Source organism: Rhamphochromis longiceps, linkage group LG13 (genome assembly GCF_057381845.1).
Source record: "Rhamphochromis longiceps isolate RC_006_pf linkage group LG13, R_longiceps_female_GT1.1, whole genome shotgun sequence".
Classification (NCBI taxonomy): Eukaryota; Metazoa; Chordata; class Actinopteri; order Cichliformes; family Cichlidae; genus Rhamphochromis; species Rhamphochromis longiceps.
In genome coordinates this window covers 2,745,057-2,764,240 of record NC_140569.1, presented here as the reverse complement: position 1 = coordinate 2,764,240, position 19,184 = coordinate 2,745,057, and the positions used below count along the sequence as shown (strand labels likewise).

General features: G+C 44.4%; 2 protein-coding genes across 5 annotated transcripts in view; both read left to right on the top strand.

Annotated features, from left to right (window-relative positions):
* Positions 1–10,037, top strand: part of LOC146655170 (spectrin beta chain, non-erythrocytic 1) — a 101,245-nt gene extending 91,208 nt beyond the window's left edge. For all 3 annotated transcript variants that reach the window (XM_085428154.1, XM_085428155.1, XM_085428153.1), the window contains 4 exons: positions 4,798–5,000; positions 5,133–5,306; positions 5,477–5,519; positions 7,383–10,037. In XM_085428154.1, the coding sequence (XP_085284280.1) occupies positions 4,798–5,000; positions 5,133–5,306; positions 5,477–5,519; positions 7,383–7,595 (633 nt within the window). In that variant the 3' untranslated portion in view covers positions 7,596–10,037. The remainder of the gene's footprint in view (positions 1–4,797; positions 5,001–5,132; positions 5,307–5,476; positions 5,520–7,382) is intronic.
* Positions 10,038–14,477: 4,440 nt separating this feature from the next.
* LOC146655168 (echinoderm microtubule-associated protein-like 6) overlaps positions 14,478–19,184 on the top strand; it is a 68,642-nt gene continuing 63,935 nt past the window's right edge. The window contains exon 1 of one of the 2 annotated variants that reach the window (XM_085427555.1): positions 14,478–16,980. In XM_085427555.1, the coding sequence (XP_085283681.1) occupies positions 16,784–16,980 (197 nt within the window). In that variant the 5' untranslated portion in view covers positions 14,478–16,783. The remainder of the gene's footprint in view (positions 16,981–19,184) is intronic. The other variant, XM_085427556.1, reaches the window with a different exon arrangement.

Genomic DNA, 19,184 nt, shown 5'->3' with positions numbered 1-19,184 from the left:
AATATGAACCAAACTTCCCTGACGTTCCAGTTTGTTCAGGCTGGACAAAGACGGGAGGAAAGCAGTGTTTCTGCTCTTTCACTTTCACACACAAGAACAAACCAGAGTTTTATCCACTCCTCATTTGTCTTCCCCTCCGTCTCCTCTTCCTCTCTCTCAGCTCGACACTCCTGTCATCCTCTCCCCTCAGTTCCTTATGTTCCTGCTGGTTTATGTCATCATTTATAAACTCACCCTGTGGAATATGAATGACTGAGGATACAAACAGAAAGACACTCAGAATTAGCCTTAAAGCCACAAACTGCCACTTAAAGTATTTGTTCCATTTTCATAGAAGAGATTTTTTTCTCAAACAAAACCAAAGACAACTTAAATCAGTTTATCAATCATTAAAACTGAGGCTGATTTATCCTGATGTTAAGAAGAAGCACGTCTTACTGTTCTTGTCTTACAATAAAACCTTTAAGTTTAGTTTGATCGATAACACTTTCAATTCAGTTCAGTTTTATTTGTACAGTACCAAATCAGAACAGTCGCATCAAACCCAGAGAAAAACAATCACATGACCCGCTATGAGCGAGCACTCTGGTGACAGCAGGGAGGACAAACCCCCTTTGAACAGGAAGAAACCTTTACGTTGTCAGTCTGTACTTCACGCTCGATTCCAAACAGATGAAATGAAATATGTAACAAATACCTTAAATAACTTAATAAAAATAGACACAGTTTGAAAAGATATCTTGATAAAGCAAAAAAGTCTTGAATTAAAAGTATAATAAAAATATTAATGATGTAAATTTATAACAAAGTAACTACAGTAATACAGGTTGTAGCCAGTATGAGGTGCCTTCAGCCTGTTGTTGCGATTTGCTCACTAAATATAGTAAATCATGACTCATGTTAGTTTTTGTTTGTAAGAACACGTGACGTTATATTTAAAGTCTATCATTGATGCCAAAGTTTTAAAAAATCCAAAAACAAAGAAGTGCACCTACCGCTCCACCTGTGCCTACGTCCACAGACCATTCATAAAACACGTGTCCATCCTTTTCATGTAACTCTGTTAAACACTCTATTATCTCTTTAATATTGTACTTATAAAACCATTAAAAGCATATTTGTGCATTAATGTAAGTTACACCAAATTAAAGAGCTGATCTATCAGCTGACAAAGTGGAAACTAAAGGGAAAGATGATAGTAACACATGTATAACTGCACTGTTTAACAGTGAACTCCATCAGTGGACACCAGAGGCAGCCCCGGACTTGCATTTTCACCTCCAGCTTTCCTTCATGTTGTACTTACAGCCTTTACGACTCATTTGTCAGAAACCCATTCCTCATAAGGGACGTTAATACTGTGACATACACCCAGTGGCCACTTTAATAGGAACACTCTAAGTCCAATGCCATCGGACTTTTTGAACTTGCCTTAAAATCAATCTTGTGTTCCCGCTGAGGTCATAGTTGGCGTTGTGTAGCCGCTCCGCTGTATTCGGCCCCTGAGTGTACGTCCACTGCTGCTCGCTACATGCACTCATTGCACCTACAATCCATGTTAAAATCATTCCTCATGTAAAACTGATTCGCCACACGTCTCACCGTGTGAGTTTCTCCTCATTGTATTTATTGCTGTTGTATCACTGAGACGCTGTTTCCTGTCTTGTTTTCATTGTTTACTGTTGTCGTTTCCTTTTTTCTGTTCACGGTTTGTTTTTGCATGTAGATGCAGTTCGTTCAGTCGTTCCCCAACTAACACACATTCCCCAATAAACCCGTCAGAACCAACCAGTCCACGTGTTGTCCATACATACTTTTCACTTTTCTCTCCATGTACAGTGTTGGTGTTTGTGTTGCATGCTGTCACCATCATTAGCATTTCAGTTGGATGTTCTGTTTCTGCATCTAATGTTTTTCACCAGTTTTCATCCGGGGGCTTTCCTTTAGTGAAATATTTTTAGTTATTTTACAAAGTCAAGAAAATACGGAGCCCCGCAGAGGACATGGGAGAAAAAAAAATTAAGATGGACTTTTGCGAGATATCGCAAAACAAACTCGGGATCTCGCAAAACAAACTCGGGATCTCGCAAAACAAACTCGGGATCTCGGAAAAGTTTTAGCCGCATTCTTCGGACGCCGGCTCGAAGCCGACCGGGAGGTCGAGGCACGATGTGCCGGGAAAGCGGTGTTCCTCCCGGCTGTAGTAGGTCTCGACCTCCCATTAGCTTCGAGCTAACGGGAGGTCGAAGGCCGAAGAATGCGGGATCTCGCAAAAGTTTTGCGAGATCCCGCAAGAGTCAGTCTTAATTTTTTTTTTCTCCCATGTCCCCTGCGGGGCTCCGTAGCTTCGAGCCGGCGTCCGATCCCGAGTTTGTTTTGCGAGATCTTGCAAAACTTTTGCGAGATCCCAAGTTAGTTTTGCGAGATGTCGCAAAAGGTCAGTCTTAATTTTTTTTTTTTCTCCCATGTCCCCTGCAGGGCTCCGTAAGAAAAAGATCAGATAAGCAAAGTGTTTGGTCCACTGACAAATCCAGTATATTTCAGTTCACTCCAATAAATCAGCGTTCCTGCTGTAAAGAAGAGAAACAGTTTGTTCTACAGCGAGTCTGGTTTTACCTGTTTGGATTTAATCTGTACAACGTCTGCACAGGCTTACAGATCTAATCCTTCAAGTTACTGAAAATTATCTTCTATGTACAAGTTTATAATTCGCTAAGAAGGTTAGTTTCTAACGACTACTATCACGCCAAAGGTTCAGGCTCAAGTTTAAATTCAATGATAACAAAATCAGCGCAGTCTTTGGAGGATCGCATGGCTGTTGGCATCGGTTTAGCTCTTCAGTCATTAAGTAATTGTTCTAAGGAAAGACTGCTAAGCAGTAAAAAATGGTCTTTGCTCTCAGGTGCAAAAATGTTTAAAAATCAAACAAAAACCTGCTTCTGCGCCAGGCTTCAATCGTTCTTCTGGAATAGTTGGTTGGATTGAAGTGGCCCAGTATTTGGTGGAGAAAACACTGAAACAGGAACACTTGGATCTGGTCTAGTCTTTAACAGGCTCAAGTAAAATTCTTAGGAAAAACTGCTGCACTACATATATGTAATAGTAGTAAGTTGGGGCCCCTACATCTGATCCAGACTGTCCTTTGGTGAGAGTTCCTAGGATTGATCCAAGTCCTAACAAATCCCTTCAATAGCTGGTCGAATGTTTGAGAAGCAGAACGCTGAAGCCGTGAGGAAACACTCAAGTAAAATCTCAGAGGATAACCCGAGCCCAGTAAAGTCTTCAAGCATCAGTTTCGCTCTCCGTGAGATCTAAATGAAAGCTCCCGGGATCGGTCCAGCTCTTCAGTTAAAGCTCCCGGGATCGGTCCAGGATCGGTCCGGCCTTCGAACCGCCCATTCTTCCATCCCTTGAAGAGCTCAGTAACGGGGTAATAAGCATCCGGTTGGAGTGGGTGTGGTGTGGAAAAAGTCAAATCTGTTTATGATACTAGGCCAATCGCCTTCTCCCCTCACCAACAATGACGCCCAGTAATGACTTCCAAGCAATTTTGTCCATAATTGTTTGAGTTTTTTTGGTGTGTTTTTTGGGCTCACCTGTGCTGGCTTCTCCCTGTCCTCCTCTTTCTTCACGCTCGCCACCGTGTTGTGCGTTTCTGAGTGGTGTTGGGACTGTGCATGTGGTAAAGAGTGTAATCACAGCATGTTTGCAATCTTAATTAATACAAATGTTGTTCTAATCACTGCTGAAATTCAGCTCAGCTCACACCCAATAACACTGAGCTAAAAAACCGCTGCTGTACGAGGCTGACGTAGCTGATGTCAGAGGCTCGGTGGGCCAATCAGAAGCCTGCATAGTTGTGTTGGTTTGAGCAGTTCAGAGGTAGGAAAGTGGGTTTATTAACCTGATACAGGTGACCTGTTCATGTTCAGCTTTGTAGTTTTATACTTGGACCATACTAGGGTAGCTTTGCATGATCAATACTTCAAATTACTTTGGGCCACTCTCCCATTAACCCACCTTTTTTCTGGTCCAAAGATTTCTGACCTTTGGACCAGCCAGTGGGTGGGGCTTTCACTCTCTGACATCATCCAGATCCAATTGTAGAAAAAATTAGATGAGATGGTGCTCAGAGCAGTCTGCAGGGTTTTGGTTCATTACTGCTTCCTCATTAGTAGAGACGTTGGTCATGTTTAATATGAGCGCCCACCACTGGAACAGGAGATGTATGACAGGAAGTTCGAATGGATTCACTTGACCAGTTGGCTGGCCAAAGTGGTGACGACACTGGAACCTCTGAGCCTCAGGTGTTGCCGCCAGTTTCCTTGGATTAACTTGTTTTTAATTAAGTTCTTGCCAACAGACATACTGCAGACCGCAGGCATGTGGTGTTCCTGCATCGGGGCAATTAATAACAACAATCATGTGGCCTGACATGAACTGAATGTCAGTTTAAAGGCAACAGAGAGCGAGATGATTGGATCCGTCAACTCAGAGTAGATGGACCCGATGGATTCCCTCAGCTGGTTTGGTTTAGTCCACTTTAATCTGCTTGCATTTTCCCAGGATTGGTCTTCCTGGAATATTTGACATCAGTTGGGTTTTAGGAGTTTTATGTGAGGCGAGGGCAGATAAGTGTAGATTCAGGAGAGGCTGACAGTCGAATCCTTCTGGTCTCGTGTTTTAGTTTGTCCAAACTGCTCTGCATGCTGCAGCTCTCATAACTCTGATTCACAGCTCTCCTTCTTATTTCACTCATAAACGAGTTTCTCCTCTGACTCTCTCTTCTGTGTCCAGGAGAACGTGGACGGGGCCGAGGTGGTGAACGGGGTGTCGGAGCCCAGCCCCGCTGGGTCTCCGGGGGCGTCTCGCAAGGGCAAGGCCAGCCAAGCTGCGACCCTGCCGGCCAAAACCCAACCTGACGCCCCCAAACCCCTGCTGGAGACCTTCCTGCACCGCAAACACGAGTGGGAGGGGCACAACAAGAAGGCTTCGAACAGGTGGGGATCACCTGCAGACACACCTGGAAAGAAATAATAACCCAAATAATAATAAGTTGCGCTTGTGAGCTGCTGTTATTGTAAGAAAATAAAGCTCAGCGATGAGGTCGACGTCTGCTCGTGTCCCTGCAGGTCGTGGCACAATGTGTACTGTGTGATCAACCTCCAGGAGATGGGTTTCTACAAGGATCAGAAGAGCGCCAGTCAGGGCATTCCCTACCACAGCGAGATCCCCATCAGCCTGAAGGACGCCGTCTGCGAGGTGGCGCTGGACTACAAGAAGAAGAAGCACGTCTTCAAGCTGAAGTGAGTTTCAGACCTGATAAACAAGTCTTTATTTATACTGGAGCAGTCAGAAACACATCACAGACAGCTTTAAGCAAAACGCTGCAGTTCTTTCATTTAAAGAAAGAACCTGACGGATGCCAGCGTGCGCAGTTTGAAGTTCCTGCTAATGTGTGTGTTCACCTCCGCAGGCTCACTGACGGCAATGAGTATCTCTTCCAAGCCAAAGATGATGTAAGTATTAAAACACAGTATTTCAGCCTCAGTGTTTGGTGCGTCGTTCAGTTTTAGTCAACATCGCTGTTATTGTTAGTCTTATATCTGCTTTACATTAGAAATATGTCGATCATTTATTTGTTTGGATTGGAAATACAATCCAACTTTATTTATGGAGCACTTTAAAAACAACATGACCAAAGTGCTTTCCAGTAGAAAACAGATCAAAGTTAAAAACTGTACATTAACCAGACAAACAAAGTTAAATAACAATGAAATGCATCAATGAAAAAAAGATATCAGTAAATGTTAAAACTGGTGCTGTCAGCGTTAATCTCGTTAAAATAGTGTTAATGCGGATCGCCCGAGAGTGGGACTGCACGCCGTCAATGCGTTAGCACGGTTAGCTCGCTTAGCTTGTTAATGCGTTAGCGCCGGAGATTTGCCGCGTTAATTCTGGTTGTGCTTACTGACCTCGAACCGATTTTGGCTGCAGAAATCTGTTAAAAATGTTTTAGTACAACTTTGGTAAGCAGCACTGTTTGATGGATTGTCAGAGCATTACGGCTGCCGTAGGGAGGAGCTTCAGAGTAATCTGGGTCCAAAACTCCGTCCGCTTCAGGTCCCAAAGTCAAACAACACTGAGAGTTAAAAACGGTCTAAATTCTTTCATCTTTAATAAAATCATCAGCGTTGCTGCTTTACCAGGTGTAACTATTAAGTTTAACATCCATGAAAACAGGATTTATTAAATTTAATGGAGTTAGAAGTTAACAGGAAGTTAGCTCGCTAGTTTACACCTAAACATTTCATACCATGTTCTGACTGAGATATTTTTGAAACTAATTCAAACGTACAGCTCTGCTACCACTTCCAACATAAATGAAGACAGGAAACTAAACAGCAGTGGCGTTTGCAGGGTTATTGAAGTTGGACTACCTGGTATATAATGTTGTGCTACGTGATTGCTAGCGACACAGCTATGTTAGCATAACATTAGCACAGTGAAGCTGGAGGATGAAGCCAACTTTTTTCCACTCGATAAAAGTTAACGTGAGGGATTCTGGTGGTCAGGGACAAATGCAATCGCATAGCAGGATGCTGTACACGGGCCAAACGTCAGTCAGGAGAACAACTGAGATTATTCATCCACAATACGAGGTTAGTTATTAATAAACTGCAACAACATGGGAACAGAGCAGCTGCGAGAGAATTCAACATTAATGAATCAATGTTACGGAAGTGGAGGAAGCGCAGTTTTTGGCTTTCCCCATATTTCAAAAGTGCTTCATCTCTTTGCTGTGACTGTCGGCATAATTTGCAGATGATAATGGTTGTAGCCGCTGCGATGCTTTTGACCAAAACAGGCGCAGCTTGATGACATCATCAACATGCGCTATCGCAATAGAGCGTTATAGTCAAAATCTATCGTTGGCCAAATTTATATCGTTTCTATCGTATATCGTTTATATCGCCCACCCCTAGCTGACAGCACTAATTAAAACCAAATGAAAGGGTTGCAAATGATCTAAACAAGTGTACCCCGAAATGCGTTACATACGAGCGCTCACCCGGGTCATGGTGGTCGGACGTGCTCGAGTCGAAGGCCCAGGTCATGTGACCGTAGAGGGCGAGTGGTGTTACAGTGATTATGATGTAATGTTTCTTCCTTCGTCTGCTTTTGTTTAGGCCCAAATATTTCTGATCTCATTATCCTCACTCTTTTAAAACCACCTGTATCCCTGCAGCAGGTGAGCAGGTGTAGCCGGAGGTGACTCAACGTTATTAGCGAGTTGTTGTTTTTCTATCAGAGACATCATCAGCACTTCCTGCTGCTCTAACTGCTTCCTTCCTCTTTGTCTCCTTCTGCTCGTGCTCCAGGAGGAGATGAACACGTGGATCTCGACCATCACCGCCGCCGTGTCGGGCGAGAAGCCCGAGGTCACGCCCAGCAGCCACAGCACGCCCGCTCCCGCCGCACGCGCTCAGACGCTGCCGGCCACGGTCGCAGCCACGGCGACCGCCGAGTCCAGCCCAGGCAAACGAGAGAAAGACAAGGAGAAACGCTTCAGTCTGTTCAGCAAGAAGAAATAGACGCTGTTCTTCAGCCTCCCCTCCTCCTCCTCCTTCCCGTGGTGCTGTTTGGGGTCGCTCCTCGTTATCGAACGAACTTTGGTCAAATATTGTTGAAGATGTCCGACTTTTCTGCTCATAGCAACTGTCATAACCCAGAGCGCTCCAAATCTAATTACACTCGTGTAACCCAAAGCGTCGCCTCACATCATGTACTTAGAGAATAAGAGTTTTAACATTTGCAGCAGTTGCTATGTCAGGTCGCATCCCAAACAGCCTCTCCTTCTCTTCTTTCTTCCTCCTCCTCCTCGTCCTCTCCAGCATGCAAGCTCCGAGCCAAAACTCTCCACTCTGTGCCTATCAACCGTCCGGTCCGGCTCAGAGCTCCAGTACAGCTACAAACACCCCCCACCTGCTTCTCTGCTCAGATCAGGAGCAGGAAATACCCGAAATCTGACTGAAGTGGTTTAAAGGCGGGGCGTGTGGGCGGGGTCTGCGACGCTTCAGGCAGCTGCTGTCGTTTAAACAACAAGGAGAACGCGACGTTAGAGGAGTTCCCACTTTCTTTACTCTTATCGCTGTTTTCTGTATCTCCCGTTCTCCCCGGCTTTCCCGTGTTTGCGGTTCGTCTCGGCGGGTTTTCCTTCTCGTTTTTCGTTTAGTTTTTTGGGGAATTACTTCCTGTTAGAGTCCATCCTCAGCTTCCTATTTTTTTGCGAGGCCTTGTCTTTGCAAGATGACGTGTATCCCTCTGTAGCGGGGAAAACCGAGGCCACGGCGGGGTGATTCTTTGAGCCGTCGAAGCGCAGAGACGAGTCGCTCGGAGCTTTTCTGACGGTTCGGTTTGCGCAATAAAACCGCGAAAAGCAAACGGTCGTCGCGTCTGATTCCCGCAGCGACTCAGAGCGTTACCCTGCAGTGCTTTTGACTGTATGTATAACTTGTGTATAACAAACTGTTAAAAATAAACCTGTGTTTAATTTCACCTATTATTATTATTAATGCTATTAAGACCTACCGACCGTAATAAGCTTTGTTTGAGGATAACTTTCTTAACGGCGCGAACACTTAACCAACCCGAATGAAGGAGCCATCGAGTCTCGATGGGAGAATAACTGCGAATGTTCGTTAACTCGATCTTTTAGGCGTTCAATGAGGTTTCTTTTCTACTTTTGCATTTCTGGAACGTCTCCTTCGGCCCTTTGTTGGCGTTTTTCCTCCTGTTTTTCTGTCTCGCAGTTAAGCTAAGTCTAAGGTTTATTTAGAGCGGCAAGTATGAAGGCGTAGATGTACAAATAAAACACAAAGGTTACTTTAAGCATCGCTGTTGTTAGTGGATGAGCTGGTTTTAAAAAGCATTTACTGGAAGTGAGTAATGTTGGTGGCTTGCTTGTTGGCTTCAGCACTCGGTTCTTTTTTTCTTTAAGATTTCAGACTTTTATTGCCAATGACGAGTCAAGCTACAGCTACGGAAGTCCTTTCATGACAAAAGTCACACTTTTTTCTTTCCATTTTTTATGGCTTCTAGTTAATGAGATCAGAGCTTCACATTTGTTGAAGCTGAACAGGCTTCGCTCGCTGTAAGGATGTAGTTGTAAGCTAATGACGTACGTGATTCTTGAGCCGTCTCACGAAAAACAGTTTGTTTAGATTTAATAAAAGTTTTATTGGAGATTTTACACTAATCTGACATAAGTGCAGAAGATCTCCACTCGATTTGACTCGATGACTCATTAAATAAACTTTGAGAAAATAAACACTAGGTTAAGTCTTGGGCTGCTACTGGTCCCTCCTTTGATTACTGATTAATCTCTCGGGCTTTAAAACTTCAATAAACAACATGACAGAGATCATTTTCTTATTTGAAATATTTGCTTTACTCTCAGGTGCCATTTTTGCTCGATAAACTTTTGGAAATTAGTTTTTGAGGTAAAGTCTCTTCTGTCCAGTTGCTGCACCACAAACTTTTGCCCCGCTTGGATGGAAATCACGTACACGGTAAATGACCTGCAAGCCCAACTTTAACACCGACGTCGTTCCTAATCTGGAGTTATCGATTAAAATAGCTGCCAGAAAAGGCAAGTTCAGATTTAAAGGTGATTTTTCAGCTTACATATATATGTACATTTATTGTTACAAATGTTGTCATTAAGGGACTTCCGTAGGTGAACAAAAGTGAACAAAAACACCGAAACGAGCCCGAAACTATAAAAAACGTGGGTGTGTATGTTTTTCCACAGCTGGTGGTGGGGTTAGAAGGGGCGGGGCTTGAAACATCTTCACTCTGATTGGCCCTGAAATACTTCCTGTTCTCTTTCTGTTCTTTTGTTTTTTTTGTGCTTAATTTTCTGGCGATTTGATAAATATGTTGTGCATTCCTGTCACTGTAACCATAGTAAGATGAGATATTTCCTCATACTGCACAATCAATAATGCCACGATGGGAGGGTGGGCGGGGCCGGGGTTCGTAGGTGACGTAGTTGGAATGACGTGGACCGGGGGTCACTGCTAGTTGGATCTGCACCCGTAGACTTTTCGCCATCTCTGTTACATATGTGCAAAAAAGCCATTAAAATGCTTTTAAAAAGAAACCGTGAGACTGATTTTTATTTTTTCAGCGAATGTGTGTGTGCGTGTGTCACTTTTGCACAGTTCTGTAAATACAGACAAAGTACAGCTGTGAGTGATTAGTATCTATAAACTGATTTTATTTATGTGGCTCCTGTTCTCGACAGTACGGAGAAGCTTTAAGGCCACGTTAAGAGAGGAAGTCCACATGTGCAGGTTACTGTTGTTATTTTAAGATAAACGTCCACACTTGCTGTGGCCTCTGAGTTAGTGAGGTCGTACAGTTTTAGTAATAAAGGAGGACATGATTTCTGTTTAATGCATAAACACGGGCTGTTCATGTGAAACGTGTTATGCTGCTCAGACAGAAAACGATGATGCATGTTTACATGTATGATGCATCTAGCTGATCAGTTTGTTTCATCAACTATCTAAACGTCTTGTCGAGGGCACAGCAGCGGTTTGTCTTGAAACAACTTTTTCTCAAAATGATCAACAATATTATTTTCCTTAATGTGGCCCTAGTAATCTGTCGTACAACAGTTATCTCGACCTAGAAATAAAACTAACTGTGGGCAGCACGTGGTGATGGTGGGAGGTCCTTTAGCAGTTTTTATCAGCTTTGACATTGATATGACACAAATCCAAATCACTGTTATTTTACGTTTATTTTGTCTTTAATAAACTTCCATAGAGGGTATAAAAACTGCACAAAGCACCTGGACAGGTGTGCAATCCCTCACCTGCAGCCAGCTTACACTCAGGAGTCAACTTCATGCTCGTGTTTGGATGGTGGGAGGAACCCGGGGAGAACCCACGCAGGTACAAGGAGAACGTGCAGATTCAAACCCAGGACCTTCCTAATGTGAGGCAGCACTGTGTGCTAACCACTGCACCACCGCGACACGTTAATGATGGTGAGCTGGAGGTTTTCTGTGTGAGGTGCTGTGTTTAGGATTTGTTTACAGTGACGAACTTTAGAAGTCGAGCTGAACAGCAGCGCCGCTGTACGGGCCAACATCAGCAGCACATCAACACGCTTTCAGCACATCGCTCGGTTCCTGCACAAGTGTTCAAAGGCAGTTTTTAAAATGAAATTAGGTTAGAATCAAAGAACGTGACAATGCTCGTAAGTTTAACTTCTACAGTTATTCCATTTATTATTGTATTATTTATTCCTACAGTTACAGACACAGATGGCATCAGGCTTCGGGTTAGAACGGAAAAGAGGAAAACTTGGAGTCAAAAAGAGTCTGAAGAATGGGAATGAAAAGGAGGGAAGATGTGGGGGCAAATAAAACGTGTGTAGAGACGGAGTTGTTCAAACTGCTTGAAAATGTGTCTGAGACGAACGGCAGGACTAAAATAATCAGACGTCATCAATATCACAGAAAAGAGACACAATAGCTGTTATTGGGGGTTATCGTCAATAATCATGTGAAAGTTGGTTTGTTTGTTTTTTAAGAAATCTCTATTTTAACCACAAGATGGCACCAGTTGAACAGCAGGGCTGCAGTTTGTGGACCAAGTGAGAAAGCAGCTCCACATGAGCATAAAAAACACATGAAGGGCCAAAATACATTTAGCCTCACAGATTCGGAGCCGCTTCACAAGAATCACAGGAGCACCTGTGAGGAGCACCTGGCATTAGTGGAGAGGAAGAACTCCCTTTTGACAGGAAGCACTTATTTTTCCAAATGGATCATCACAGCTTAGCCATGGTCCACCTGATTGATCTTTATTATTTATTTTATTTATTTTTAACTTTTAAGTCATTACAAACAGAACAGACATGACTGGGGGATAAGAAAGAGAAATACACAGACAAGAAAAGGAGAGGGAAGGAAAACTATCAGCTGGATCACCTGCTGGAGAGAGGCCACAGCAACAACCTAGATAAGTACAGGTAACAGTAAGTAATAAATATTGAGTGTTACTGAGCAGCACGCCAGACCGGCAACACACAACATGCTTCGAGGCAGCAGCTAAAGAAGATACAGTGTGTGTCTGTGAGCACCTGTGTGATCTAGAGGCTCCCCAGAGTGTGAGAGTCCATGGAGGACCACCGGAGGGACAGCCACGCCACCCACCCAGAAAGAGCTGAGGAGAGTCCAAACTGGCAGGGGGTTACCCAGCAGCCACCGTGCAGAAGCTACGGGGGCTACTGAGCTCTAGTTAGCAGTCTGTGGTTGCAGACTAGTTACCAGCCTTACCTGAGCACTGCAGCCTGTCATCCTAATATGGTCTCAAAAAGAAGTGTGATGTCCATCTTTTATATACAGTCTGTGGTTTACTGTTTTAGCAGATTAACGATTTCTGCTCATGCTCATGTTTCTCCTGTTGTTTGGGACACATGTCACTTTTCTGTCCGACCTCAGCACCGCGGACAGCGCCTCCCTCCCTGCTGCTGTTGGGATTTGTAGTTTTCTAAATTCTTTTCCTGTGACGTGTGTATCCCAGAGAACACAAAGCCCCAGAGTGCTTTACGGCCGTGCGTCCTCTCCAGTGGAGCAGGGGTGTTTCTCTCCCGAGCTGCGCCAAGCGCACCACACATCACCACAGGAATAGCCACACCTTCAAAATAAAACCCAAGATTTGAGATTTACCAATAAAACGTTGAGTGAGTCAGAAAGAACCAGAGGCTTCTGGTTATTAGACCAGTGTTTCCCATCATCAGCTGTGCCATAGACTGTCTGGTTCCACCTGATTAGTACTCTAAACGACAACAGGCAGAACAATTACATTCTCTTCCACTAGAGGGTGGTACCACTACCTGCTCTAATTAAATGAGTTGCCAACTGCCAGTAAAACAGAAAAGGACAAAGAAGAAATTGAATCATAGTCATGCTGTGAGACGATGCAGCTACAATAGATAAATATCTATTGTATGAGTAGTGGTCAGAAGAGAGCAAAAAGGTATACTGGGAACAAGCCAAGTCTGCTATAACTGGTGTACAGGGAAAAATGATCAATATGCTTTTTGTGACATTTTTGTTTGGTGGTGTGCCGTGTGATTTTTCTGAAATATGTGCTGTGGCTCCAAAAGGCTGGGAAACATTGTATTAGACCACTGATTAGTGTTACCATATTAGAATATTTATCATAAAAACGGTAACAAACACTGAAGGACAGGCTGGTTTTCTGAGCTTGCTTCAGACATGTGAGCAAAGAAAACCACATCATCTGCGCAGGAAAGAGATCCTGAGAGCAGCAAACCAGCGCCCTGACTGCACCCAGAAAGTCATAATTTGTGCCAAAGGGCAAGAGCGTCAATAAAAACTACCAGCCTTGGGTTAATAGAACATTACCTATTATTATGTTGGTACTGTTTTTGTAATTTTTGAGTATTTGAAGAAAGCTTATCATAATTATGTTTCATGTTTGTTCTACTGCACTTTATTTTTGTCCTAGAACACGACCCCTGTTATGTTGGGTTTTTTGTAACCTTATACAGATGTAATCTGTCATCCAGCTTTCTTCGAACAGAAGAGTTTAACATGCTTTTATTTTGAAAAACGTTTTAACATGTTTTAATGTTTTGTGTCTTGTTCCATTTAATCTGAACAAGCCCCTAAAAACAGTCAGTGCTCACTGTCGGCCTCTCTTTTTTTATTACCACTGTTCATTTTAAAGCTCAGTTTTTAAAACCGTATGATGTAACTACAGCCCAGCAGCAGTATATTAATGACTAACCTTATATTGTGGATGGATTATCTCAGGTGTGAGGTAATCCATCGATTCCCTAACCATCGGGAACCCTCACGTTAACTTATACGGAATGGAAAGAAAATTAGCATTTATCCTCCAGCTTCACTGTTTATGTTATGCTAACATAGCTGTGTAGCTAGCCACCACGTAGCACGTCATTATATAGCAGCTAGCCCAACTTCAGTAGCCCTACAAACGTCACTGCTGTTTAGTTTTCTGTCTCCATTTATGTTGGAAGTGATAGCAGGTCGTATATTTATATGGTATATTATGTTTAGGCGGAAACTAGCGAGCTAACTCCCTGCTAACGCCGTTCTCCGTTAAATTTCATAAATCCTGTTTTCATGGATGCCTGGATGTTAAACTTAATTGTTACACCTGGCAGAGCAGCCACACATGATGTCAGACTTAAAGACCGGATAAACTTAACTTAAAATTTAAAGAACTTTATTGTCATTGTAGTTATTCAACGAATTTTTTTGGTAGCTTACAGAGGCCAGCAGCAATAAAACAAGAAGCAGCATAGTAACATAATAACCAAGTAAAGGTAGTAAAAGTATAAAATATAAAGTAAGAAGAAGGCACTTAGCACAGTAAATAAAAATACAACAGTATTTACAGTGTGGTAGTTTAGTGCAAACATTAATGCCCAGTACATGACTTTGTACATTAGCAGCAGACATGACGTGGGGTAAAGGAGAGAGGGAGAGTTAGCTATGATGTGTTGGGGACGGGTGACACAGGCTGCAGCTTTAGTCTGTTTGTGCGGGTTGTGATTGGCCTGTATCTCTTCCCTGATGGGAGGGGTACAAAAAGTCTGTGACCTGGATGGGTTGGATCCTTGATCATGCAGCTAGCTGGCTTCTGTAAACAGCTAGCATAGACCGTGTCGAGATTTGGGAGTTTGGTTCCAATGATCCCCTGGGCAGTTTGACGGTCCGGGTCAGAGCTTGATGGTTTTCTGCAGTGCAGCTGAAGCACCACACTGTGATGCAGTGACAGAGGATGCTCTCTGCTGTGCTTTCTTCACTAAGTGGGATGTGTTAATAGTCCATGTGAGATCTTTTGTTATGTGTAGGCCCAGGAATTTAATGTCATTCACCCTCAGCTTCCTCACCATTTATGTGGAGGGGTGGTCGTGTTGTTTTCTTGGCTCTTCTGTCTCTACATCGATCTCCTTTGTTTCGGCAGTGTTCAGAACCAGCTCGTTGTTTCCACACCATCTGATTAGATGTTGGACGTCCTCTCTGCAGTGAGACTTGCTGTCTGACATCCTTCCCACTATTGTAGTGTCATCAGCAAACTTCACGACGGTGTTAGAAGAGGAGTGGATGGGTTTGCAGTCGTGTGTGAATAGAGTGAAGAGAGCTGGAGTGAGAACGCAGCCCTGCGGTGCTCCTGTGTTCATGGTGATAGCAGATGATGTAAGGTTGCCCACCCTGACCTTCTGTGGCCTGTTTGTAAGGAAATCCAAAATCCACGAGCAGATCCATGATAAAGAGGCTGATAAAATATCAGAGAAAATAAAATCATTTCCAACAACATCAAAGTGTCATACACATAAATACGATAACATCATGTAAGTAACTGAGTACTTTTACTGTGCCTGCTTTTAACTTGAGGTATTTTGATGCTGAAAACTTTGGACAATACAGGTCCAAACTCCGCTTCAAGTCCCAAAGTCAAACGAACACCTGTCTAAATTCTTTCATCTTTAATAAAATGATTAGTGTGAAACCCTCTGACGTCATGCTGTTGAGTCTGAGTAAAAGTACTCCGTCACTTCCTGATTCCGCGGAACCGACAGCTGAGCTGCGGACCTTTTAATGGTGCTTTTATTTTAGAAGGCTCAGCATCGGAAGTTGGGCGCAGTGCTGTGTCGCGTGTCCGCTGATGCGCGTGCTCGTCACGTCGGGAAAAGGAGCGAGCAAGCGTCACAGACTCCTGGCTCAGGAGGCTCCCCGCTGCACGCGACAGTACGCTCCTCGAAGCAGAAGCTCCGGCTGTGCCTCCGCCTGCTCCGCCCGTGAGTCTGCCTGCGGGTGGAGGATGCTCTGCTCCTCCTCCCGCTGTGGGGAGTCAGGACTTTCCTCTCCGTCATCCGGCCGGGATGCTGCGCTGTGAGCCCGGGGCTGCTCCCCGCCTCTGCCCGCTGGAGTTGGCTCATCTGCCGGGATTAAACACTCGCTGTCATCCTCTCCTCCGCTGCGCGGTCGCTTCTTCTTCGTTGATTTTGCGGCTCTGGGTCGTTTGACTTCCTGACTGCTGGTTTTACTCGCGCGCAGATTTGTGAATGAGCCGCGATCCTCCCGGGGAGAAGGTGCTGTGAGCGCGCGGGGGGCAGGATGGAGGCGGCCGGTCGGGATGGAGGATTAGAGCACGGAGGGATTAAATCCTCCACCAGCCGCTGACTTTGGTTTTGTGGGTTTGGAGAAGTTTCCAGACTGTTCGCGTCCTCCGTGTTTTTGAGGAGTGGGTGGAAGGAGTGAGAGAGTGATAAACGTGGAAAAGTTTCTCGCGTGGTGATTCCAGCTGCAGTGAAACGGCTCTGAGTGGGGAGGCTCGGCGGGAGCAGCTCCCGGGGAATCGCGGAGATGATGAAGGTCTCACGGTGCTGAAACCAGAGGACTCAGACTTTACGCGAGGATTACAGTCACGGCATCACATGAACGGAGGAATATGAACCATCATATTTACGGTAAATCTCGGAGCTGACGTCCAATCAGCTTCTGCGCGTGCATCGTGATGAAGAGTCGAAGGAAGTCCGAGTCCTGAAGCTGTGGGCGCGAACTTTTCTTCAGACGACAGCCGAACTCGGTGACCCCGGCTCAGGCAGGTGACCCCACTCACAGTTCCGTTACCGGGTCTCTGGATCCAGAGGGAGGAGCTGCGGGAGCGGGCGGGCGGTACCGGAGCCCCTCAGATGAGCGAATATGTCGGACCGGAGCGCCCCGGGCTGCCGGCTCAGACTGGACTGGGTCTACGGGTACCGGGGGCACCAGTGCCGGAATAACCTGTACTACACGGCGGGGAAGGAGGTGGTGTACTTCGTGGCCGGGGTTGGAGTGGTTTACAACACCAGAGAGCACAGCCAGCGGTTCTACCTGGGACACAATGACGACATCATCAGGTGAGCCCCCTGCACAGGTCACGTGATGGGTTATCGATCGAGACTTCCAGGTCTCAGAATCAATATCTCTGAGTCACAGCATGAGCCTCCCTAACAACCCGGATCGCTCTGCTATGTCACATTAAATGGTGCCGAATTAGCGGTTGGACGTTATTTTTCATTATAAATCCGAACATGTTCCAACGTCGCTCACTGACTGAGATCCTCACAAATCCTAAAAACCTTCAGATTCTCAGGCGAGTTCTGAAACGTCTTTTTTCTCTTTACTTTCTCTAAGCATGTTTATGACACCCTGAGAGCCAGTGATTCACACTGAATTTATAAATATGTGTTTCGTGTGTGTGTTCACAGTTTGTGTGATTTAAGAGTCATTTTGCCATAAAAAACAAGTTAAACCAAAGTGTCGCTGTCCCTGCTGTGTGAGCTTTTCATAAAGGGAAAAGCAGTAGAAGATCTGATGGTCCTCCTGGCTTCCTGTTCCTTCAGTCTGTTGCACATTATCTCATTAGTGGCCTTTTAAACATGAGCATTGTGATTGTGAGAGTGATAATCCAAGATAAGATCTGCAAACATAAAACTTTCTGTTTTATCTGTGGAGTCTGATTCAGTAAGGCTAAACCCTGAAGCAAAGAGATACTACAAAATATCATAAATGACATTAAAGGTACTGTTCGTAAAACCCTGCGGTAAATTCAATGACAACATTCACCACAAGGGGGCAGCCTTTTAAAAAAAATCGTCTTTTCTAATATTTTAAATAGAACGGCAATAATAAAGCAGAACGAAAACACAGAAATCCAAAAATAAAACGGTCTCTCGTTCCTGCAGCCAATAACAGTTGTCGTGGTTACGTTGTGGGAGGAGCATTGCAGGTCACGGGGTGTAATTCCACTGTAACTCTGGCAGGGACATGAATCCTGTGCAGATGTTGAGCTACCATAAGCTTCAGTAATGCTGACTTTAATCGCCTGTGAAAGTTCCAGTAAACACCTCAGACCATTTAAATGTGTCGGGCTGTAGCCTGACTGCTGGTGGTGCAACATGTGGCAGCACAAGATAAACTTTGTCTGCATGGTGGAAATGTGGTGAAGCTTATAATTCTTAAAAACGACAACGTTATTAAACAAAAAGAAGCAGAGAAAGGATATTCGTTACACTCAGTCCTGTGACTCATCTCGGTGCTTTTGTCTCTTTTGAGATGTTTTTTGGACCTTCGTGGGTTTTTTTTATCGCTCCCACACAGTTTGGTTTGTCCTTCAGTTTGACAGAAGTTCAAATCTAAACACGAGCAGGTTTACACCGAGACAGGAAGCAGCTTTTTCTGCTGCTGCTGGGTTTCCTAATGAACGAGGAGCTCAGTGATGAGGAGTAACTTAGATTTAGATTTTTATCAGGGCAGGACAGCTCGCGGGCAGGTGAGGGACTTGTTCCTGTTCTCAGGTCTGATGGGTTTATTTCTGAGCCACGCCCTGCAGTTCCACTAACGTCCAGCAGGGGCTGCAGCAGTGCGTCAGTCCCCATAGACTCCTGCGGTAAACGTTTACAGCCACATAGACAAACTGATTGGTCTTTGTAGATAATTCTTATTAGGGGCGTGGCCTCTTTGATTGATAGATTCATGGCGCAGGCAGCTGTAGCTCCAAGCTGTCTGCTAGCCTTCGGTTAAGCTAACTGGAGTCCTGTTTGGGCTGTTGGAGGTTTTTTAATAACATCATCTGACAGGTGAAGTAATGTTAACATAATAATGTTTTATATTTTTGTTGCTGTTGCACAGTGGTGGTTGTGCACTCGTTTCACAGCTGCTTTAATGTTGTGTGAATTTGAGTTTTTCATCCTCAGTTTACAGCTTTAAATATCTGTTTTTATTTCCACACCTCCTTACCTCACTGCTTATTTATGATATTTATTTAACCCTTGGTGGCCGTTAGCACACCATCATGAAGCAACAGACAACTGTGGAAAACAAAAAAGCATCGTGTTCAGAGAAATCCTGCGAACCACTCTCAAGGCAGCTCGTGGATGTGCGTGGACTAATTAATTCAGAGTGAAACCAGCTCACAAACACCTAAAAGCTTTAATCTGGGATTATCTGACACTTATGTAACACGAGTCTGTTTCCCCATCAGGACTTTTTAGCTAGTTTGCATCGCTTTGAGGGCAATTTTGGCACTTTGTTGGGGATGTGAGGTTTTCACAGTGTGATG